This window comes from Papaver somniferum, unplaced genomic scaffold, assembly GCF_003573695.1.
Source record: "Papaver somniferum cultivar HN1 unplaced genomic scaffold, ASM357369v1 unplaced-scaffold_107, whole genome shotgun sequence".
Taxonomy (NCBI): Eukaryota; Viridiplantae; Streptophyta; class Magnoliopsida; order Ranunculales; family Papaveraceae; genus Papaver; species Papaver somniferum.
Genome location: NW_020619603.1, coordinates 3,643,120 through 3,664,541, shown reverse-complemented (window position 1 = coordinate 3,664,541; position 21,422 = coordinate 3,643,120). Strand labels below are relative to the sequence as shown.

Below are 21,422 nucleotides of genomic sequence, written 5' to 3'. Positions count from 1 at the left end.
GATAAAGTAAGGAGTGTTGCTAACCGTAAAGTTGTTAGTTTCATTCTGCAATGGGTTAATGATTATATTTTTCATCATGTGGCTAGTGAGAAACTAGCATATTCTTTGTGGTCGAAGATAAAGGAGTTATAGGATCAGAAATCTTCTTGTGGCAAAGCTCTTGACCGTGGCAAGTCGAGAAGTAAATCAAAGTCTATCGAAGACGTGGATTTTTATAAGAATGATCATTATTCAAATGAATGCAGAAAGCCGACACAAGAACCAAGGGAAGTGAATGTAAATGACAGGCAACTCAATGATGTTATAGTTGCCGTAACAAGTAGTGATATTGCTTCATTCTATGATTGTAATGATGTATGTGCTTTTGCAGTTTCCGACTCAGAGTGGATAGTGGATTCAGGTGAATCATATCATGCTACTCCTCGAGAAGATGTGTTTATCTCCTACAAGGCTAGTGATTTTGGTACAGTCAGAATGGGAAACAGTAGTGTTTCGAAGATTGCTGGAATGGGTGATGTGAAGGTCGAGACCAGTGTTGGTTGTACATTAGTTCTCACAAATGTACGACATGTACCTGATCTTCGTTTGAATCTAATGTCACCAGGAGTGTTAGATGATGAAGGGTACAACAATCACTTAGGTGATGGAAAATGGAATCTAACCAAGGGCTCCATGGTTATTGCAAGAGGAAAGAAATGTGGAACATTGTATAAGACACAAGTGAAGGTGTTGAAAGGTGAGTTGAATGTTGCTGACAAAGATTCAACCTCCGAGCTGTGGCATAGAAGACTTGGTCATCTTAGTGAGAAGGGAATTCAAATCCTCACCAAAAGGCAAGTCTTTCCAAAGGCCAAAGGTATTTCTAACGGTCATATAATGACTATTAGCAACACCTGAAATGCGTTGCTAAATTTTGAAATATTTTAATTTTTCTTTTCAGTTTCTTTGGCAGGATGCCTATCCCTTTACCCTGTTAAACATTCATCCAGATTGCATTTTATCCCAAAATAGATTCTCATTCATGAAATCATGTTGTTGACAAAAAGATTCAGTCATTTACACTACCAAGTCTCATACAAAAAAAAAACAATCTGAAAAACAACCCAAAGGTGATAGTTTCAGACTACAAAAGTTAATCCATGCTGAGATGAGTTGACAAGAAACCACCAGTATGCAGGTTCCTTTGCAGTGGGGACAAGAGATTTAAGGCATTGGTCGAAATTCTGCAACAAACCAAAGTTAGTAAAAATGTCATCGATCGATGTAAAGCGGACAAAGAAAGCAAAGTATTAACCAAACAAATTGCATCTTAACTTATATACTTGGTTCATGTTTACTCTTAAAATAAAGTGGAAATGAATAAATCAAATAGGGCAATGTTGTGTGCATTACCACGCTTAATTGCTTGGTGTATCTCTTCTCGAGGAGGGTCCTGGAGTTCAAAATACAAACATACCAAGTTAGTTTGTCAGTATATGGATAAGGTCAATCAATCTAACCAACGACGTCCATGAAGATGTAACCAATTTGAAATATTAAATGATGCAGTACACTGTAATTCACTCTCATGCCTCCACCAAAGAACTTCGCATTTCCTACACAGAGGGTTGTTACTTGAGGAATTAATTCCCAGTCGGCCCCATTGGCCTAGAATGTTTAAAGCATTTAATGCATTTGTTAACATCTTATAGCCTAAACATTGGCATTTAGATCACCTTCCATGTGTAAATAGCTAATTTTAGAGCATCATATACTGACCTTGATCCTGAGGTCCCGATTACTGTGCCCCATGAAGCTCCTCAATGCACCAGTAACATAGCAAAGGTTCCAAAATTGTTTGTACTTCGATGCGTAATATCCAGCCTTTTCACTCCTATAGACTTCCACAAAACACTAGGGTGAGATTTTCAGTAAATACTAAATGTAGCTTTCTCAACTTGATCAAGGAAGATGGCCTTACAGGTGAACATCAACAACATTAAGAGAGTAATGAGGTTCTCCACTTTCACCACTAACATCCCCAATATCTATTCTAGTCCTTAAACCTAGAAACACAGAATTGTAGATGTTAAAAAAGAAAAACAATATACACGTAACGATTCTTTAGCAAAGCTTGTGCCATATTTTTCCTGATCAAGAATGAAAGCACATAATTTCTCAAACTATTAGAACAGAGAAGATAAAAGGTGTAACACCTTTAGATATATGTTGTACGACTTCATGTGGGTCATTTTTCCTGACAAAAGAAACCATAAAGATTCATATCATTCGACGAACAAGGGCTAATTTTCAATTATTCAAAGTGGGAGAAGCAGCAACCAACCAGCCAAATTTTCTGGCAAAATCAGATCCAGTACCTAGTGGAATAACCTACAAAACACATGTTTATAACAGCTGCTTAGGATGCTTATGAAGAGTACCATCGCCTCCAACAGCAACCACATCATCATCTCCCTCCCGTATAGCCTGCATAAAATGCGAAGCAACAAAATGAAAAAATGTAAAAAAGATAAAACAATTTTGCGGCTCATTCAAATCCTAGTATCCCAAATCATAGCTCAAAGAATAAAGAAAAGAATTCTCACCTCCCTTGTAATGTCAATGGCATGAGAAGAAGCTGAGGTCAAACACTCAAACAAGTACAAATTTCTGAAAGTGTTAAAACAAAATTGTTACTCAATTCAAGTAGCCTAATTATGACTTCTCCATTAACCACCAATTTCACTGGAAGCATACTAGTGCAATGAGCTTCATCAAATGAATTAGCTTTAACAAAGAAGGCAATACAACAAAACCAGAATAAAATGAATTCTAAGAAATGAAAACCAAAAATTTCTTCAAAGTTTCAACCCTTGAATCCTAGCAAAACTTTGCCCTAGATTCAATAAATCCTGCATTATAACAGATTCAATTCAAACTTATCAAAGTCAATCATTAAAACGCTCCAATTAAACAAAAAAATAACAGATTCAACTCAAAATTATCAAACTCAATGAATAAGATTCTCCAATTGAACAAACGAATAACATATTCAACTCAAAATCGAGCAAATGAGTCGATAATACACTGCGAATTCCCGAGAACAACCTTAAATTCTTCGCTTCAAACAACAGATCGAAAAAAATTCAAAGGGAAAGAGAAGGAGAATGAGATTTTTACCCAAGTTTGCATAATGAGTCTGCTAGATGTGAACGACTTCGCGGAGATGGAGATGAAAGTGAAGATCGATTTCACAAAAAGAGATCTGGAATTGAGAAGTTTCTAAAGAAAAGTCTAGGTTTAATTCTAGGGATTTCAAAACTGATTTCAGAAGAAGAAAAAGAAGATGAAATTATAACCATGAGAGAGAATTGGTAGAAAAATTGTCGAAAACTAGTGGACCAGTAATGACGCTCAGATACAAACCGTCCCAACTAATGGAGCAATAGGGATGATTTGTGCTTACCGTCCCAAATACACGTCACTTGGAACGGTTACAATGTGGCTGTCCCAACTACTACTTTCTAGGGACGGTTTTTCAGAAATGGCCGTCCCTAGAAGCCTTGTGTTTTGTAGTGTTAGCTAGCTTTTCGTTCTGGACAGTAGGATGGTCCTACCCAATCCATCTTATTTTATTTTGATTTTAAGCAGTTTCCTTGAACACACCGTGCCACCAACCTCGTACTTGTTTTTACTTTATAAAAAGAAAGCATATTTGCTACTTTATGTTGCGGGAACTGCAGTTGCACTACATGTCATGTCGATGTCACCCAATTCCCCAGCTTCTGGCGATTAAATAAATGTGAGGTCTAATAACAAATTAATGTTGATAAGGTCGACTCACCTACTTACATCATGGTCCATCCAAAAATTATTAAACCGAAGTTTTCCACGACGATTCATCAAATTTACCAATGATAAATTAGATCTTAGTCAAATACCAGTCGATCAATACTATGCGCAAATATCACGAGATACGGAAACCAATTAGAAAAATATTCTTATCTTTAGATCTTCAATTGCCTTGGATTATACATGCATACCACAATTCATTCCCACTTATGATTAATTACACATAAAACGTGATGTGTTAACAAAATCATAAATTGCCTTCTGATCTAAAAATAGGTTTGAAAAGTCCTTCAATACTTCGATCTAGTATAATACTAATAAAAAAAACAAATAGATTAACATGGATGATAGAACATGTTTACTTAGAGAGGTTAGAACTAGATGTCCTAGAATATCCAAATGGGTTGAATTCCGCTATGCTCTCAACCTGCAAAGCTATATTACAATGACCATATTATGTCTTCTTCTCAAAGAGTACAACAAGGAGACCCCCTTGGACCTCTCTTTTTTGCTCTTGTTCTACATCCTTTAGTACGTAATATTGCTGCCCAATGTTCTTTAGACATGCATTCCTGATACCTTGATGATGGTATCATCGATCATAGGCGACACAATGGAGGTAGCAAAGGCTCTCAACATAATACGCAGGGAAGGTGCTGCAAGAGGGTTGCATTTGAATATTAGCAAGACTGACATATTCTGCCCGAACACATATGCGAGAAGCTTAACAGCCGGGGATTTCCCTGCTAATATAGGACGACCCAGCAATGGTGTCAAATTATTAGGAGGGCATGTGATAGTCTTGATACTCACTACTGCAGCAATCTGGTAATTCGGACAGTTGAGAAGACAGTCCACCTTATGAACTCCGTAAGGAAGCTAAAGGGTCCACAAAGTGAACTTCTTTTATTGCGCAATTGCACCGGAGTTTCAAGGTTATATTTCACCTTGCGTACCACTAAACCTGATGTCATACATGAGGTTACACGTTTCTACGACCAGCATTTGTTTCTATATCCTTCGGCATCTGGTTACAGGCGACGACACAGGTTTCGGTCCTCTTCAGTATAGATTAATGACACTTCCTATTAAAGACGGAGGTTTTGGTGTATACACCATGGCCGATACTAGCCATTATTGCTATCTAACCTCTCACACCCAGACACAACACCTGCAATCTACCATTTTGAAATTCATCTACGCCAAGCTACAACTATCAATACGCTCTCAGCAATTACATGCAGGCCTGTCATCTCTCGGAGTTCGACGTAAACCGTGTTACCCCACATCCTATGAAAACAATTGCACCATAGTTCTTGGAAGTTGTACGGAAGGAGATTCCATCCAAGTTCGCACTAACAGCTAGAGACAGAATTTTATGGAAGATTAATAAAATGGATCACGCAATGGATTTTTTAAAGGCAATTCCCATACCGGTCATTAATCAAACACTTGGGCCACGCCAGTTCCGGGCAGTTGCAATGTACCGTTTAGGCATACCTCTATTCCCTGAAGACGCTACATGTTCATGTTGCGGGCGCGATATGCATGTTTTTGCTATAGTACAAGATGTACTGATGGATATTTGCTATAGATGTGGCGTGGCTGCCTGGAAGTAGGTGTCATTAGGTTTTTGGTCCGAAAACAACAACGGACTCATGCCCGCTGACTTACTCATATACAACTGGGAAAATGGTCAGGATACTTGTCTCGACGTCACTCAAGTTTCACCTTTCTCTGGTGGTGGCATTCACACCTTTACACCAGGGAAAGCGATTTCTGCAGCAGTGACTCATAAACGTAACAAATATCTAGACAAGTGTACATCTCAGGGTTATTGCTTCAGTGCCTTAGGCTAAGCCCTATGATCTAGATTGAGCTGTTAGATTGGCAATTAAGTATTGCAACTCAAAAAAAAAATGTTGTCTAAAAGTTAACATTAGTTCTCTCTCCTAACATGTGCTCGCAGTTCAACTGACACCAAGATTGAAACGATGAATGATTCAACTGAAAAAGTGACCTTAGCGCATAACGGTTCACCAATTACAAAAATCACAAATATCACATAGATCACAAAAAGGTTCAGCGCTCACAAAAATTTAAAGCGCTGAACCAAACAACGCAGAAAGGTTCAGCGCTCACAAAAATCACACGGATCACAAAAATCACAAAATTCGTTCTGACGGCTGAAATTTAAAGCACTGAACCAAACAACGCTGGGAAGTGACCCCAGCTGACGTGGAATGGTAATCTAGCTGTTAGACTAGAAGACCATAGCTTAGCCTTAGCATTCTCAACTTTGGGTGAGCTTGGAGATGATTTGATTATTCTGATGAAGAGATTGAGGAACTGCTTAACTAACTATGACATTAATAACAAAGTAGGCGGATCTCTTTTTCATACGTTAGGTTTGACTCCCACCCGTTTACGTGTAAATAACACTTTTTGCTTTGTTTTAATAAAAGCCTCGGATGACACTTATTATTTTAATAGAAGATTAAAAAAATATACATTAGTTAAAAAAAATAGATTAACATTTTACTTAAGCAAGTCAAGATACTGAATAAGATTCAGATCAAAGTTCGTTTATAAAAGGAAAATTTGTTGTTTGGTCCTAAGCCCATATAGTTATTTATAGTAAGGTCCAACCGGATTTTATCTTTATCCTAAAGTCCAAAGTTTTTTAAATCAAGAAAATGACTACTATACCCTACAACTAAACACGTGTGAAACAACATATTTCTCAGTATTCCATATATGTACTGGTGATCTATAATCTAAAAAACAAATAGATGTTAAAAACAAGTAATAAGTCTATGAAAAACAGAATCGAACACTTTTATTTCTTAATTTCAGTATTCCATATACATATACTTGTGGATCAAATTTTTTTTTTAATAAAACTATAAAGAATAACAAAACCAAAGCAGTATATTTCAGTACTCCATATATGTACTGCTGATTCATAATCTAAAAATCAACTGCATGTCAAAAACAAGTAATGAATCTATAAAATTACAGTACTGAAACACTTTTATTTCAGTATTTCATATACGTACTTCTGGATTATACAAAAAAATGATAAAACTATTTAAAAAAAAAAACAAACAAACTAGCAATAGACTTGTATCCCACACTCTCATTTCTCCTTTAATTTCCCATACAAACACCACCTGCAAAAAAAGGTTCAATATTTATTAGGCTATAACATTCGGAAATCGATTTCAGAGAATCCAAAACCAAATCAAACCAGTATTTTTCAGTATGTCATATATGTACTACTGCATTCATAATCTAAAAATCAACTGCATGTCAAAGAAAACTCATGAATCTATGAATAAGCAGAATTGAAACACTTTTGTTTCAGTATTCCATATATGTACTTCCGAATTAAAAAGGAGAAGAAGAAGATAAAACTATATAAATAGCAAAACCAAAGCAGCAATTTTCAGTATACCATATACGTACTACTGATTCATAACTTAAAAATTAATTTCATGTCAAAAATAAGTAATGAATCTGTGAAAACAGAATTGCACACTTTTATTTCAGTATTCCATATATGTACTTCTGGATCAAACAAAAAAGTAATAAAACTATAAAAAAAAATAAAAAAATAAAATCAATATTCTTCGGTATGCCATATATGTACTGCAATATTTTTCAGTATGCTATATATGTACTTCTGAAACTCTTGTATTTCAGTATTCCATATATGTACTTCTGGATAAAACAAAAAAAAAGGCAACAAAACCATAAAAATTAACAAAATTTTCAGTATGCCATCTATGTACTGCAATATTTTTCAGTATGCCATATATGTACTTCTGAAAAGTGAGAAAATCAAAAGCAAATATTTTCCAGTATGACGTATATGTACTTCTGAAAAGCTTTTATCTCAGTATTCCATATATGTACTCCTGGATTAAACAATAAAAGTGATAAAATTCTATAAAAAATAATAACAAACCAAAGCAGTAATTAATGTATATATGAAAAATCAGAATCTGAACACTTTTATTTCAGTATTTCATATATATATACTTCTGGATCAGACAAAAAAAAGTGATAATACTATAAAAAACTAACAAAATCAAAGCAGAATTTTTCAGTATGCCATATATGTACTGCTGATTCATAATCTAAAAATCAGTTGTATGTCAAAAACAACTAACGAATCTATGCAAAAACAGAATTGAAACACTTTTATTTATATATTTTGTATATGTAATTGTGAATCAAATAAAAAAAGTTTGTAAAGCTAGGTTTTTGTCAGTACTGTAGATACGTACTGTCGATTCATACACAAAAACAAACTCAAACAAATCTAAAACCAACAAGATGAAACTGATATAATCAAATCTACTGAAGAAATGAACAAAAAACGTGATTATTCATCTAGATCTGAACTATTTTCGTAAAAATAAAATAAACAACCAAGCATTCATAAAACGATTAGATATTAAAAACCCTAAAAGAACAATCAAGCATCCATTATACGAAGATGAAAACGTCACGAACTCGATCAGATCTTCATGTTTCAGTTGAGAAACAAAAAAAAAATATGGAGAGAAGATTACCTGGAAACCACGAAAGATATTCGTAAGCAATCTTCATAGAAAAAATGAATTGGAGAGAAGATTTCGTAAGAGGCAGTAGCAGAGAAGATGAGAGGGAGAGAGAATAACGGATCTGAGCATGAAAAGAAAAATGAAAATACCTAGATTATATTTGTGTTATAGTAGAAGGCTATTTCGGGAAATTTGAATATCTACTTAATAGGTTCCGCACGTGTACAAGACCTGGACTTAACAAACTGGGTCCATTTTTATGTTTTTTTTTAATTATGGATAGGCCTGTCAATGGAAGAATATCCGTCGGATATTTAGAAATCCGATATCCGACATGTTAAGCATTACCGAATATTCGATATCCGATAATATCCTATAGGATATCAAAATCAGATATCGATTCCGATAGGCTAAGCCGTCGGATATCCGATAAATATCGGATAGTATCCGGTTATAACAAAAAAGCTTAAAAACCCTTGTAAAACATTTTCAGAATTGACACTTATGGGATATTTATCCGACAATATCCGATACTAGACTCGAAATTAGGATAAATTACAAATAAGTTCCTATACTATCGGATATCAGATATTAACATTTCGGATAGGGTCTAATCCGTTTCCGATATGTTAAGGAAGAAATATCCGATAAAATATCCGATCTGATATCCGATATCATATAAAACGGATAAAATCCTATAGGATCTCGAATACTCGGAAACGGATACCGGATATCAAACAAATATTGACAGGCCTAATTATGGACCTCCGATTACTGGGCTTTAGTGGGTGGACCTGCCACTAACTAATACCACTATATTAGTACCTATAGGTAATTCCTACTTTATAAAACCGACGGATTCAAAACCTCTATTCCTCTACCCACCCCAATCTAAAGGCTCTGATTTAAGGATCGCCGTAACTTTAATACCCTTCCGAAACACCATATCACATTTTCGTCTTCATTTTCACTTTCTCAGAACACAGAGCCAAAGAGGGTTTTAGACTTTTATCGCTGAGCGAGGAGATTCATCATCAAATCCAAAATCAGGATCCAATATTTCAATTCCTCAACATTCACAGTAAGATTCTAAGGTCAGTATCATAATAATCCTTTCTTCTTGTTTTTTTTTTCTTCCAATTTTCCCCAATTTTTTCTTAATTTAGGGGTTTTGCGAACATTGTTTTTATCGATTTGATTTTTTTTTTTGTCGATTTGATTGATACAGGAGGAAAGGTAATCAAGGATTAGTAGAAGGATTTCAACAATGGCTGCTCACATTCGATGTGGCAGAAATGTTCTACGGGGACTCATTAGGCCACAACGGTGTTCCGATTCGATAACTCATCCGCTGCTGTTTGCTAGTCAAGGACTTAGATATAGAAAATTGGAAGTCATTCTTACTACGGTAAGCAGATTTATATGATGATAATGATTAATGTTCTGTGAGATTTTTCAGTTTTAATAGTTTTGTGATTTGGTCTTATTGATAATTAGGGATTTGGTGTTTTATGTTATGATTGTTTATTAGAGTGTGGAGAAGCTTGGGAAGGCTGGTGAGACTGTGGAGGTAGCTCCTGGATATTTCAGGAATCACTTGATGCCGAAGATGTTTGCTGTACCAAATATCGAAAAGTATGCCTACCTTATCAGACAACAACGCAAGGTTTTTCATCTTCAATTTTGTACCCTGTGGATGTTTTAATTTGATTGAGTAGGTTTGTTTTGATTCTGTAAAAAATAGGTGTTGTGAATTACAAATGCTTATATTATGGGCAAAGGTGCTTGCGTTGGGATGTCATCATATCCCTTCTACTTTGCCTCTGATGTACTTTACTGTGTTGTCATGTGCTCGCTTATTTTAGGGACCATATTTGACTACTTCACATTTTAGGAGAACACCCTATGCTCTGAATGTATTCCTGCAAATGGTGCCGCCATTTGTTGTAAGCTTTCCCAGGGCGAAGAACTCCTTATGACAAGTTTTGTCATTGTAGTTAATATTTACTCGACTCATCTGATTACTGCTTTATTTTACGGTAACAGCCTTGTGACAAGCAGTGAGAGTTGTTAAGTGGAAGTTCTCAGTACTCCTAGTATTTTCCGTTCTGTTCTGTAGTAGTTTTAATTACTTTGTCACTTAGGCGCATCTATAACAAATAGTTGTTGTGAATTAGAAATGCTGATATTATGCGCGGATGGGTTGCACTGGGATGTCATTTCTCCCTTCTACTTGCGCCTCATATTTTTGGAACCACTCATTTAGGAGAACACCTTGGCTTAAAAATTTGTTCAGCCATTGTAAGCTTTTTATCGGGTGCATCGGCAAGCTCACTATGAGTATTGAGCAAAGAACCCTTTATGACAAGTGTTATCATGGTAGTCAAGCTCATTATGACTATTTAGCAAAGAACCCTTTATGAAAAGTTTTATCATGGTAGTATTCACTTGACTTGTCTGATAACTATTTTGTTCTTGTTACCACTTTTTGACGAGTAGTGAGGGTTGTTTGGTGGAGGTTCTCATTATTCTGTTGTTTTCTCCCGTTCTGTGCTGTTTCAAACATCTTCTCACAATTAGAGTTGTTAAGCAGTAGTTCGTTTTTTTTTACTTACATGGTTGGAAATTATTTTGGATCTCCTTCTCAATTCCCTAGATAAAATGAGTAAATTCAAGCATGCGTAGCACTGAAAATCCATTGATGCTTATGTGCCAGCTTGAATAATCATTTCATAATTCTATATATATGTTCTTGTCAAGACTTAGTCATGAACTTCTAAGTGCAGCTTTATGAGCAGCTAGATTTACATTCGTTAACTTGTTTAAATGGTTTGACCAGCTTCAGCAGCCTGAGGAAGTGGAGACGGTGGTGAAAGTTGTTCCTAAGACGAAGGAAGATAAGATGAAAGAATATCAAACAGCAGCTAAACGCTTAGATAATGCTCGACTGGTGGGTTCTCTTTCTTCTTTCTTTCATTTGTGAAAAACAGAACTTTTATTAAACTTACAATTTGTGCATTGGTGTTATTTAACTAAGCTGTTATCCCATTTAGAGTTTTACGTACATTTCAATTTTGCAAAGGAGACTTGTCAGAAGGAAATCCGGGATAAGGATTGAATCTTTCCATCTTAGTTTAGATATTGATGTACAGCATCCATTACAATTATACAATCCCCAGAACTTGCAATTGTAGTTGTTTTGGCCGGTACGATAGCTTCCATGAGTGCTTTTGCTTCAGTTGGAATGTGTCTTTTACCGCACTTTTAGATCATTGAGCTCCATGGTATCTGCCTGCTGGACTGATATTAGTATGCAAATTCCCCCATTTCTTTTATTTTTTACTCAACTGTATCAATTAGATAGTATATGATCAACTTAATTTTGTGTATGACAGAGTTAAGGTGTGGGGTTATGTTAGACCTTGTCACATCTGCACTGCCAGGGATGCAATTACTGCTTTGTTTGTAATGCATGGTTGTTGGGTGTGTAAACTAGAGTTTAAGCCAAGTTTGAACTTTTCCAGCTTGGTGCTGCGAACTGGTAGTTAATGAATGACCGGTTGATGCTTCACTCATTTTGTATTTTTTCATCTTTTTTGATGATGTAGATATGATGTTATGTAGATATTTCAATTTAGCATAACCCTAGTGATGTGAATTTTATAGGTACTAAGGAGGCAGATTCGGGTAAACAAAGAGTCGGGTACGACCGTATATGAATTACAATCACCTGTGACCAGAGATGAGCTTGCGGCTGAGGTACGCATCCTCTTTTTTTCTCTGTAAATATTTTCTCATAACAAATGCCTAGGAATTTAGCATCTTTTTGGAAGAGAGGCTCAAAATGTGATTTAGGGCTCTGTCATTTTTAACCTCTAAGGTAATTGGCTTACAACCACTCATTGCTGTTCAGAACTTGTTGAGTCCACACTGATTGGTAATGACATATTGAAGTGGCAGTATGTTTCCAGATCAGGGCCTCCCTTTTTACTGAAATATGGTTAAACGGTTTATGTACACTGTTAGGGAAAAATGTTGTATTAATAAAAGAATTCATCTGCGGATGATAACCCTCGCTGTAGCTTTTGTCCTCAAAATGTTAATATTGTTCATACACCATGTCAGGTGGCAAGGCAACTTTGTGTGAATATCCAGCCAGAAAACTTGTACTTACCTGAGCCCTTCTCAACTGTGGGCTCATTTGAGGTGCCACTGCATCTGCCGAAGTCAATTCCGCTGCCAGAGGGAAAGGTTCGATGGACTTTAGATGTTAAAGTCAGAGGAAAATAAATTAGTATGTTTTCTCAAATATATCTCCACTTAGTCTTTAGTTTTCTTTTTATGGCAAAACTGTCGGTTTTTTTGGATACTGTCAACAATGTGATATTAGTTAGCCTTGTTGAATGAGTTTGTCTCTTTAGGGCCCCTTGCCGTGCTTATCAATGCGAAAGAAACTTGTTACAGGAGGAAAAATAAAAACAAATCAATGCGAAATAATTTTATTTTACATTAAGGATCTCATTTTACAGGTTGTAGATTCATCGAGAAGGGAGAATCTCATTTTGTTTGTATTGATGTTTGCTGATAATGTTGTAGATTTCATTTTACAATGAAACTGAATTACTTGAAACAGCAAGAATCCTATCAAAACCTGTCGTTTTCTCTTCTTGTATATGCACCAACTGTTTCAACCACGGGATAGCGACTGGGCTTCTTTGCGCCAACTGTTATGTGTCTTATGACACGATATAGTGATGGAGCTTGTTGTGTGCACACTAACTGTTATGTTACAGATAAGTGATTGACTTTGGTCAAATACAGTTGACTTTCGTGCGCCTGAATCCTGCCGGAAAACCTACCTCCGGTGAGTCAAAAGCGAAGTTACAGAGTTACAGTACAAAAGTTTCCTTGATCCGATAAAATTTTTGTCAAGAATTCAAATGAACAATCCTCTGAGGTATCTCTAGCCGGCTTCATTTTACTCCCTTGGATCATTCTGAATAAGTGAACATGCCGATTTGATCATGGGTCGTCGGCTATATTTTATCATTACCCTTAAACATGCTTATCAGCTGGTTATATGAATTACGTATGTGACATCAATCAATTAGAATGACAAGAAGAAAACTCTTATTAAGGAATGATTTTTGACACACTATTTGTTTTAATAGAATCTGGCTCTTCCAAAACCTGAACATCAGTGAACAAACCAAGCAAAAAGGGCCAAAGAGTAAAGGAACGAGTGATTTCATATGGACCAAGTCGGTGAGGGATTTTTATCTTGCTCCGAACCTGTAGATACCAGTTGCAAATCACTTCTTATAAAAGAACCATTTCGCAGAAAATAAATAAATAAATAAATAAATAGTTGCGCACTGTGGCTTTTTGAATTTTAGAAGCAGTTAGAAAAATCATAAACTAAAGTTGGGAATAAATTTGGGAAGAACTTTTACAAAAATAGAAATTTTCTTTTTTTATTTTGGATATTAACTTCTGCTCCGAGTATCCTAAAAGGAGAGTCAGTTTTTAAGCTGTCTAAATAGTGGGTCTGTTTAGATGTTATAAGGAAAAAAAATCATTATCCATATAAACGTTCGTTGCTCGTGAATTTTATATTTTTCTAGTTAAAAATGAAGTTTTCAATGGATCAACAAACTGGAATTGAAACTCAAACTATGAATTTGAGGCCCTTAGCCAACTAGGCTATTCTGGTTGGTTATTTTACTCGGTTAGTACTATTGGCATGTTATTGCAGCTTGTTATTACCCATTTGCATGTCATCAAATTATTGCAAGATTTGATTCTTTATCTAACGTAGGCCATTGATTATTTATTCTGGACATGCAGGCGGGTTAATCCAAGACATTGCATTCCAAAAGTTGAATAGTAATTCATCATATTTTAATCCTAAGTTGCTGTCCCTTGTTCTCGACAATACGTTTTCTACTCCTTATATATCCATATTTTACCCACCATCCATAATTTATCATCATCAAGAATCAGTTTTGGTTTTTTTTTTTAGCTCATCACCATTTCAGATTTCAATATTGCTCATCTATTCATGAGAGATGGGTGATTCATTCTACTCTACCTCGAGTCGATCCCGTGAGTATCGCCGCCAACGCCACTACACCACACCAGCCGATTCACGCCAGCAATCTATTTCGACTACACCAGTTGGCTCTAGATCTCGTACGCATTCAAGGCGTAGCAGCAGATTCGGACGCCACCCATCTCCTGCAAGTACATATATCTCAGCACCTAATGACACATCATGGCAAGATGAAGTTTCATGGCACTTCAACCCTACCAATGGATGGCGTGACGATAACAACGTCCTTGGCGCTGTTTTCAGCCCTGCACCTTGGTCTAACACTGGTACCAATACACCTTTTGAAGGTTCTCGTGTTTTTAGACGCTCGGCCAATGATTTTTACCTTTCTCACCGTGGCTACACTAATCCTGCGTATTCAGCCACATACAACACACCTTCATCGTCTAGTAGGCTTGAGCTAAAGAGCTATGTAGCTAGGGATAATATTAGTTCATCGTTTGTCCAAAGTTATAGTAACCATGGTGATGATTCTGTGGCTAGTACTAAGCATTGGAAGCGTCATGACGTTCCGAACCGGCTGAGGATCATCAGAGAGAGTGTTGATGCTGGTAATAGTCCTTTAGCGGAAAAATATGATGATGATATTGATTATGGCCATGAGTATACGTTGCCTGCTCGGAAACAAAGATACAATTATGGTGAAGAGCATCTTGAAGAAAAGAACATGGTGGTTATCGACAATGATGCCTATAGTGCAGCTGTTTCTGAACAACGCAGTCATGATGGCCATGGTCATGCTGCTCCCTGGAAACACATGGGTGGTGCTGATCATAACGATATATACGACGACGATGATGTTTCTAGTAAAGATTCAAGGTTTGATGTTTCTAGTAAAGATTCAAGGTTCGATGATGACGAAGAAGACGAGGATGATAGAAGGATAATAAGTAAGCAAATTGGGCTGTTGAGTTTGTTCAAATACTCCACAAAGTTTGATATACTTCTCATAATATTTGGTTGTTTGGGAGCTCTCATCAATGGAGGATCACTTCCTTGGTATTCATTTCTATTTGGGGAGTTTGTTAACAAGATTGCTATCGAAGCTACGGACGACAAGAACAAGATGATGCATGACGTGGGGAAGGTATACATGTTCAACTCTTCCGATATTTTACTACTTCAGTTTCAGAAAAAGTGATATTTTCATTTTTTTTTTTTGTTTTTACATAAAAATGCACCAAATTTAGTGAAAGTATCATTTTTCCTGAAACAAAAGAATATTTATCAATTTTCGGTAAACTGATTCCTTGCAAAAAAAAAAAAGAAATTTCTTTATTGTTTTTGCAATTTTATCTTCGTTTTCTGATTCTGTTTACGGACTTGATTGTTGTTTCAGGTGTCACTATTCATGGCTGGACTTGCAGCTCTAGTGGCAGTTGGAGCATACATGGGTAAGACAACCAGAGCTAGTTGAACTAGCCTAGTTCATGCATACACGGATGCATGTATAGATGGCATTTTCATGTACTGTATATGTTTATGTGCAGAGATAACATGCTGGAGAATGGTCGGGGAGAGATCAGCGCAACGTATTCGAAGAGAGTATTTACGAGCAGTACTAAGACAAGATGTTGGGTTTTTTGACACCAATCTTAGCACTGGTGATATCATGCATGGCATTTCAAGCGATGTTGCTCATATCCAAGAAGTCATGGGAGAAAAGGTAAACAATTTCTCCCTCTTTAATATCTCCCTAGCTTGTTTTTTTCATTTGTTTTGTTCGATTACTTCGATTAGCTATCTGTTCATGAGTATACTAAAAATAGCTAAAATTGGACTAATGTCAGATTGTTAGCTCCTATGGGAATTATCTAATATTAATCTCCAGTTAACAATGAAAATGATTGGATATTTCTAAGAAAATTTCAACAGTTAACAAAATATATATATATATATATATATATATATATTGTATTTTTGAAACAGCCGGCCGGATGACACTGACAAAAAATATTTGTTATATTGACTTGTATGATGTTGTATACTCAATGATGCTAGGCATATACTACCTCCATTTCAGAAAAAAAAAAAAAAAAACTGATAGCTTTTATATTTTTGCAAAAAAGAATAATAGTATCATTTTTTCTGAAACGGAGAGAGCATGGTTATACGCTTTTTAGAACTAATTTACAGTAGATGTAAAAACTAGAAAATATGTAATTTGTTTTCTTACTGCAACTTTCGATGTTTATTACTGCGTTGAATCACATAAATGATACTTGGATTTGCTACAGATGCCTCATTTTGTACATCACATATTCACCTTCATTTGCGGATACATTGTTGGATTCATCAAGTCATACAAGGTTGCACTAGTCATTCTGTCAGTTACCCCAGTGACTATGTTTTGCGGTTTCGCGTATAAAGCAATCTACGTTGGTTTAAGTACAAAAGAAGAACTTTCATATAGAAAAGCAGGTAACATAGCAGAGCAAGCCATAAGCTCGATTAGAACAGTCATCTCATTTGTGGCCGAGAACCGTTTGGTACACAAATACAGGACGTTGTTGGAGGAATCAGTTCCTTCTGGGATTAAGATTGGTTTTGCTAAAGGTGCTGGTATTGGAGTCATCTATTTGGTTACTTACTCGACGTGGGCTTTAGCTTTCTGGTATGGTTCTAAGTTAGTTGCTAGAAATGAGATATCTGGTGGTGCAGCCATTGCTTGTTTCTTCGGTGTCAATGTGGGGGGAAGGTACTCTCTCACTCACTCAGTACTTGCATCTTTGTTTATTACCGACGTATGTTTGTTTTTATTTTATTTTATGGGTTTGACTCGTATGAATCTAACTGAAATCACCTGATTCATCTGGATTTGACTCAATGTGTATGTTTATTGAGTCAGATTCCAACTGATTCAAAAATATGCAAGACATGGGCAATTTATTCTTTGACTCAACTGGCTTGAGTCAGATCTCGAGTCAGGTTTCTAACTCAAACCGAAAAACAGACTCGTGCCGAGTCAGATCCAGACATGGAGTCACTTTGTAGGTATATAACATTTTGCCACCACCATTTTTCTTTGTGTAGGAGTTTGGCATTGTCGCTATCGTATTTGGCACAATTTTCGCAAGGAACGGTGGCAGCGAGTCGTGTGTTTGAAATCATTGACAGAATCCCAGAGATTGATCCATACAACATGAAAGAAGGGAAGAGTCTTCCTTCAAGTGTGGTTAAAGGGAAGATTGAGTTCAAAGATGTGAGTTTCGCGTACCCTTCTAGACCCATGTCGCAGATCATTCAAGCCTTAAACTTGGTTGTTCCACTTTCAAAGACTCTTGCACTGGTTGGACCCAGTGGTGGCGGCAAGTCGACTCTTTTTGCATTAATCGAGCGGTTTTACGATCCTACTCAAGGTACGGTCAAATTGGATGGTCATGATTTAAGGACACTTCAAGTGAAGTGGTTGAGGGACCAGATAGGCATGGTTGGCCAAGAGCCGGTTCTATTTGCCAGTACAATACTAGAGAATGTGATGATGGGTCATGAAAATGCAACTAAGAATGATGCTATCTCTGCTTGTATTGCTTCAAATTGCCACAGCTTCATCTCTGCGCTTCCGCTAGGTTATGACACTCAGGTCTGTATCTCCCTGCCTCTCTAGAATCAAGATTTATAAGATGCCAGACTGTTGTACAGTTCCATCATGTTTTTTCTTTTTTCTTTTAAATTTGACTCATCTGGATATGACAGAAATCATTTAGCTCGTCGTGATTTAAATCAATGTGTTTGTTTTTTGAATCAGATTTGATTCAACCGACTCAAAAATATGTGAGTCAGTGGCTTATTCGCATGAGTCAGGAACATTTTATTTTCTGACTCAAACGTGTCTGAGTCAAGTCGCGAGTCAAACCTAACTCACAAACGACATCTGACTCGGATAATGGAACATTTGGCACTTGTGTGCAGGTTGGTGGAACTCAACTCTCTGGAGGACAGAAGCAGAGAATAGCGCTTGCCCGGGCTATGGTGAAAAATCCCAGAATCCTTCTGCTAGACGAACCCACCAGTGCATTAGACCCCGAGTCAGAGACTCTTGTTCAAAAATCCATCGACAGGATATCCGCTGGCCGTACAACTCTAGTCATTGCTCACCGGCTAGCAACAGTTAGACATGCACACACCATTGCTGTCCTCAGCAATGGCTCGGTAGTTGACATTGGTGATCACAATCAGTTAATGGGCAGAGCTGGACCATATTTCAACCTCGTCAAGCTTGCTTCTGAAACAGCACCTCAACCAGACCCAAAACACAGTATGGCGCAGAATTCATCAGCTTATGATCAATCCTTTGATGATGATATATCGAGAACGAGTTATGCAAAGCCCATACGCAAACATCAAATAGATGCAGAAGACGATACGCAGAAAGCCAAACCAAGTAAGATTCAAATGTTGGAGATATGGAAGTTGCAAAAACCGGAGCTTCTTAAACTCATGCTAGGGTTTCTGTTGGGTATGCATGCTGGCGCAATACTCTCTATTTTCCCACTAATTCTAGGCCAAGCTCTCGAAATCTACTTCAATGACGAGACTTCCAAAATCGAAAAAGATGTTGGGGTTCTTTGTTTAGCTTTGGTTGGTTTGGGCATTGGGTGTATCATTTCTATGACAGGACAACAAGGTTTATGTGGCTGGGCTGGAACAAAACTCACAAAGAGAGTGAGAGACTTGCTATTTCAATCAATCCTAAAGCAAGAACCAGGTTGGTTCGATCTTGACGAGAATTCCACCGGAGTTCTTGTTTCGAGGCTGTCGATGGACTGTGTCGGCTGCCGTTCCGTTCTTGGCGATAGATATTCGGTGTTATTAATGGGCGTAGCCTCTGCTGCTGTTGGACTTGCAATATCATTCGTCCTTAACTGGAGACTGACACTGTTGTCCGCGGCTTTAACTCCGTTCACTCTTGGAGCAAGTTATCTCAGCTTGATCATAAATGTCGGACCACGATTAGACAACAGTTCCTACGCGAAAGCTAGTAATATTGCGGCAAGTGCAGTCTCGAATATTCGTACAGTCGCAACATTTTCAGCTCAGGAAAGATTAGTTTCTTCTTTCCACCAAGCTTTGTCAGAGCCGCAGAAGAAATCTGCGAAACGGTCACAAATCTTAGGTTTAGCACTCGGATTCTCTCAAGGTTCCATGTACGGGGCTTACACGTTAACGTTATGGTTCGGAGCTTATTTGATAAAGAGCGACCAAGCAAGTTTTGGTGAAGTATCGAAGATTTTCTTAATTTTGGTTCTAAGTTCATTCTCAGTCGGCCAATTAGCAGGTCTTGCACCTGACACATCGAGGGCCGCTACTGCTGTTCCAGAGGTTTTTGATATCATTAACCGCAAACCGTTGATTGATGGCGACAAAGGGAAGGGAAACAAGATTGACGGATCGAAACCATTAAATGTTGACTTCAAGAAGGTGACATTTTGGTACCCATCAAGGCCAGAGGTGATTGTGTTGAGAGATTTTTCATTGAAGGTGAAAGGAGGGACTATGGTGGCTCTTGTCGGAGGAAGCGGGTCTGGGAAATCGACCGTGGTTTGGTTGGTTCAGAGGTTTTATGATCCAAATGGAGGGAGGATTATGATAGGAGGGGTGGATATCAGGGAGATGAATGTGAAGGGGTTGAGGGAACAAATAGCTTTGGTTGGACAAGAACCGGCATTGTTTGCTGGAACTATAAGAGAGAATATTGCATTTGGCAAACCGAATGCATCTTGGGCTGAAATTGAAGAAGCTGCAAAAGAAGCTTATATTCACAAATTCATCAGTAGTCTGCCTCAAGGATATGACACCGAGGTAATCCTGCATTACACATTGAATTTTTTTATAAATTTATACCAAAAATCACGACCTATATGTATGAGTGCATGAAGAGGTGCATTACCCTGAACCCTTAATTCTGAACCTTCTGATACTGGCTAGTCAGTAATCTGAATCCTGAATTCTGAACCCTCTGATATTGGCTAGCCGGTAGCCTGAATCCTGATCCCTGAACCTTCTGATGAAAATTTTATGATTTGGAAATGCAGGTAGGAGAAAGTGGAGTGCAATTATCAGGTGGACAGAAACAGAGGATTGCGATAGCCAGAGCCATACTGAAGAAATCAAATGTATTATTGCTAGATGAAGCAAGCAGTGCATTGGACTTGGAATCAGAGAAACATGTTCAGGAGGCTCTAAAGAGGGTTTCGAAGTTATCCACCACTATAGTGGTGGCTCATAGACTCTCAACCATCAGAGAGGCAGACCGCATAGCTGTGGTCCAAAGTGGTTCTGTAGTTGAGTTTGGTAGTCACCAACAACTCATGGATTCCCATCCTGATGGTGCTTATGCTAACCTTGTTCGAGCCGAAATGGAGTCCCATGCACTAGCTTAAATGCTAGTATATATATATATATATATATATGGTGGTAATTTAAAGAACTCAATTTTTAATGACGATTTTGTGGTTTTTTACTAAAATACCCTGTTATTTTAAAGAAAAAATAAAAATGATCCGAGGATAAATTCGTCAAAATCAAATAACAAGAACGAAGCTGACCTCAGTAAATAATGCAAACTATCTGGATGGAATCGCCATGACAGAACAGATGAATTCTGCAATTTGCCTTCAAGGGAATGGAACCAAGATGGAGAGCTAGTGCACGTGCGGAGCTCCGTCTCTCAACAAGAAGATCGGTCGGCACGTGCCCTGCTTCTCCAGCATGGTTAATCCATTCCCTGTGTATTGATTCAAACTTCAGGAGTAAGAAGTTGTTGATTCTGATTTTTACACTAAAACAGGCACTATTTATACACAGTTTCAAACCAAATGAAACTACTGCGGTTTTGAGAAAATTTTATGTAATATTTAGTTAGGTGTTAGTTTGATGCCCAACAATTTCTAATGCGTCTGACTAGG

At 37.2% G+C, this 21,422-nt stretch overlaps 3 protein-coding genes across 3 annotated transcripts; 2 read left to right on the top strand and 1 right to left on the bottom strand.

Annotated features, from left to right (window-relative positions):
* Nucleotides 1-1,339: 1,339 nt before the first annotated feature.
* On the bottom strand, nucleotides 1,340-5,084 carry LOC113327896 (sphingoid long-chain bases kinase 2, mitochondrial-like). The gene is given in 10 exon segments (XM_026575014.1): nucleotides 1,340-1,432; nucleotides 1,552-1,647; nucleotides 1,759-1,873; nucleotides 1,961-2,045; nucleotides 2,196-2,236; nucleotides 2,324-2,466; nucleotides 2,586-2,649; nucleotides 4,194-4,258; nucleotides 4,411-4,656; nucleotides 5,055-5,084. Coding segments are annotated over 10 exon segments (978 nt in total).
* A 4,288-nt stretch (nucleotides 5,085-9,372) lies between these two features.
* On the top strand, nucleotides 9,373-12,950 carry LOC113327741 (50S ribosomal protein L9-like). Its single transcript, XM_026574871.1, has 6 exons — nucleotides 9,373-9,496; nucleotides 9,631-9,810; nucleotides 9,934-10,068; nucleotides 11,242-11,352; nucleotides 12,069-12,161; nucleotides 12,528-12,950. Exons 2-6 carry the CDS (start codon nucleotides 9,670-9,672, stop codon nucleotides 12,690-12,692), a joined length of 645 nt encoding a protein of 214 aa, XP_026430656.1. The 5' UTR covers nucleotides 9,373-9,496; nucleotides 9,631-9,669; the 3' UTR covers nucleotides 12,693-12,950.
* A 1,520-nt stretch (nucleotides 12,951-14,470) lies between these two features.
* LOC113327895 (ABC transporter B family member 19-like) lies at nucleotides 14,471-20,897 on the top strand. Its single transcript, XM_026575013.1, has 7 exons — nucleotides 14,471-15,601; nucleotides 15,854-15,908; nucleotides 16,005-16,180; nucleotides 16,752-17,212; nucleotides 17,548-18,097; nucleotides 18,427-20,316; nucleotides 20,550-20,897. Exons 1-7 carry the CDS (start codon nucleotides 14,471-14,473, stop codon nucleotides 20,895-20,897), a joined length of 4,611 nt encoding a protein of 1,536 aa, XP_026430798.1.
* The last annotated feature ends 525 nt before the right edge of the window (nucleotides 20,898-21,422 follow it).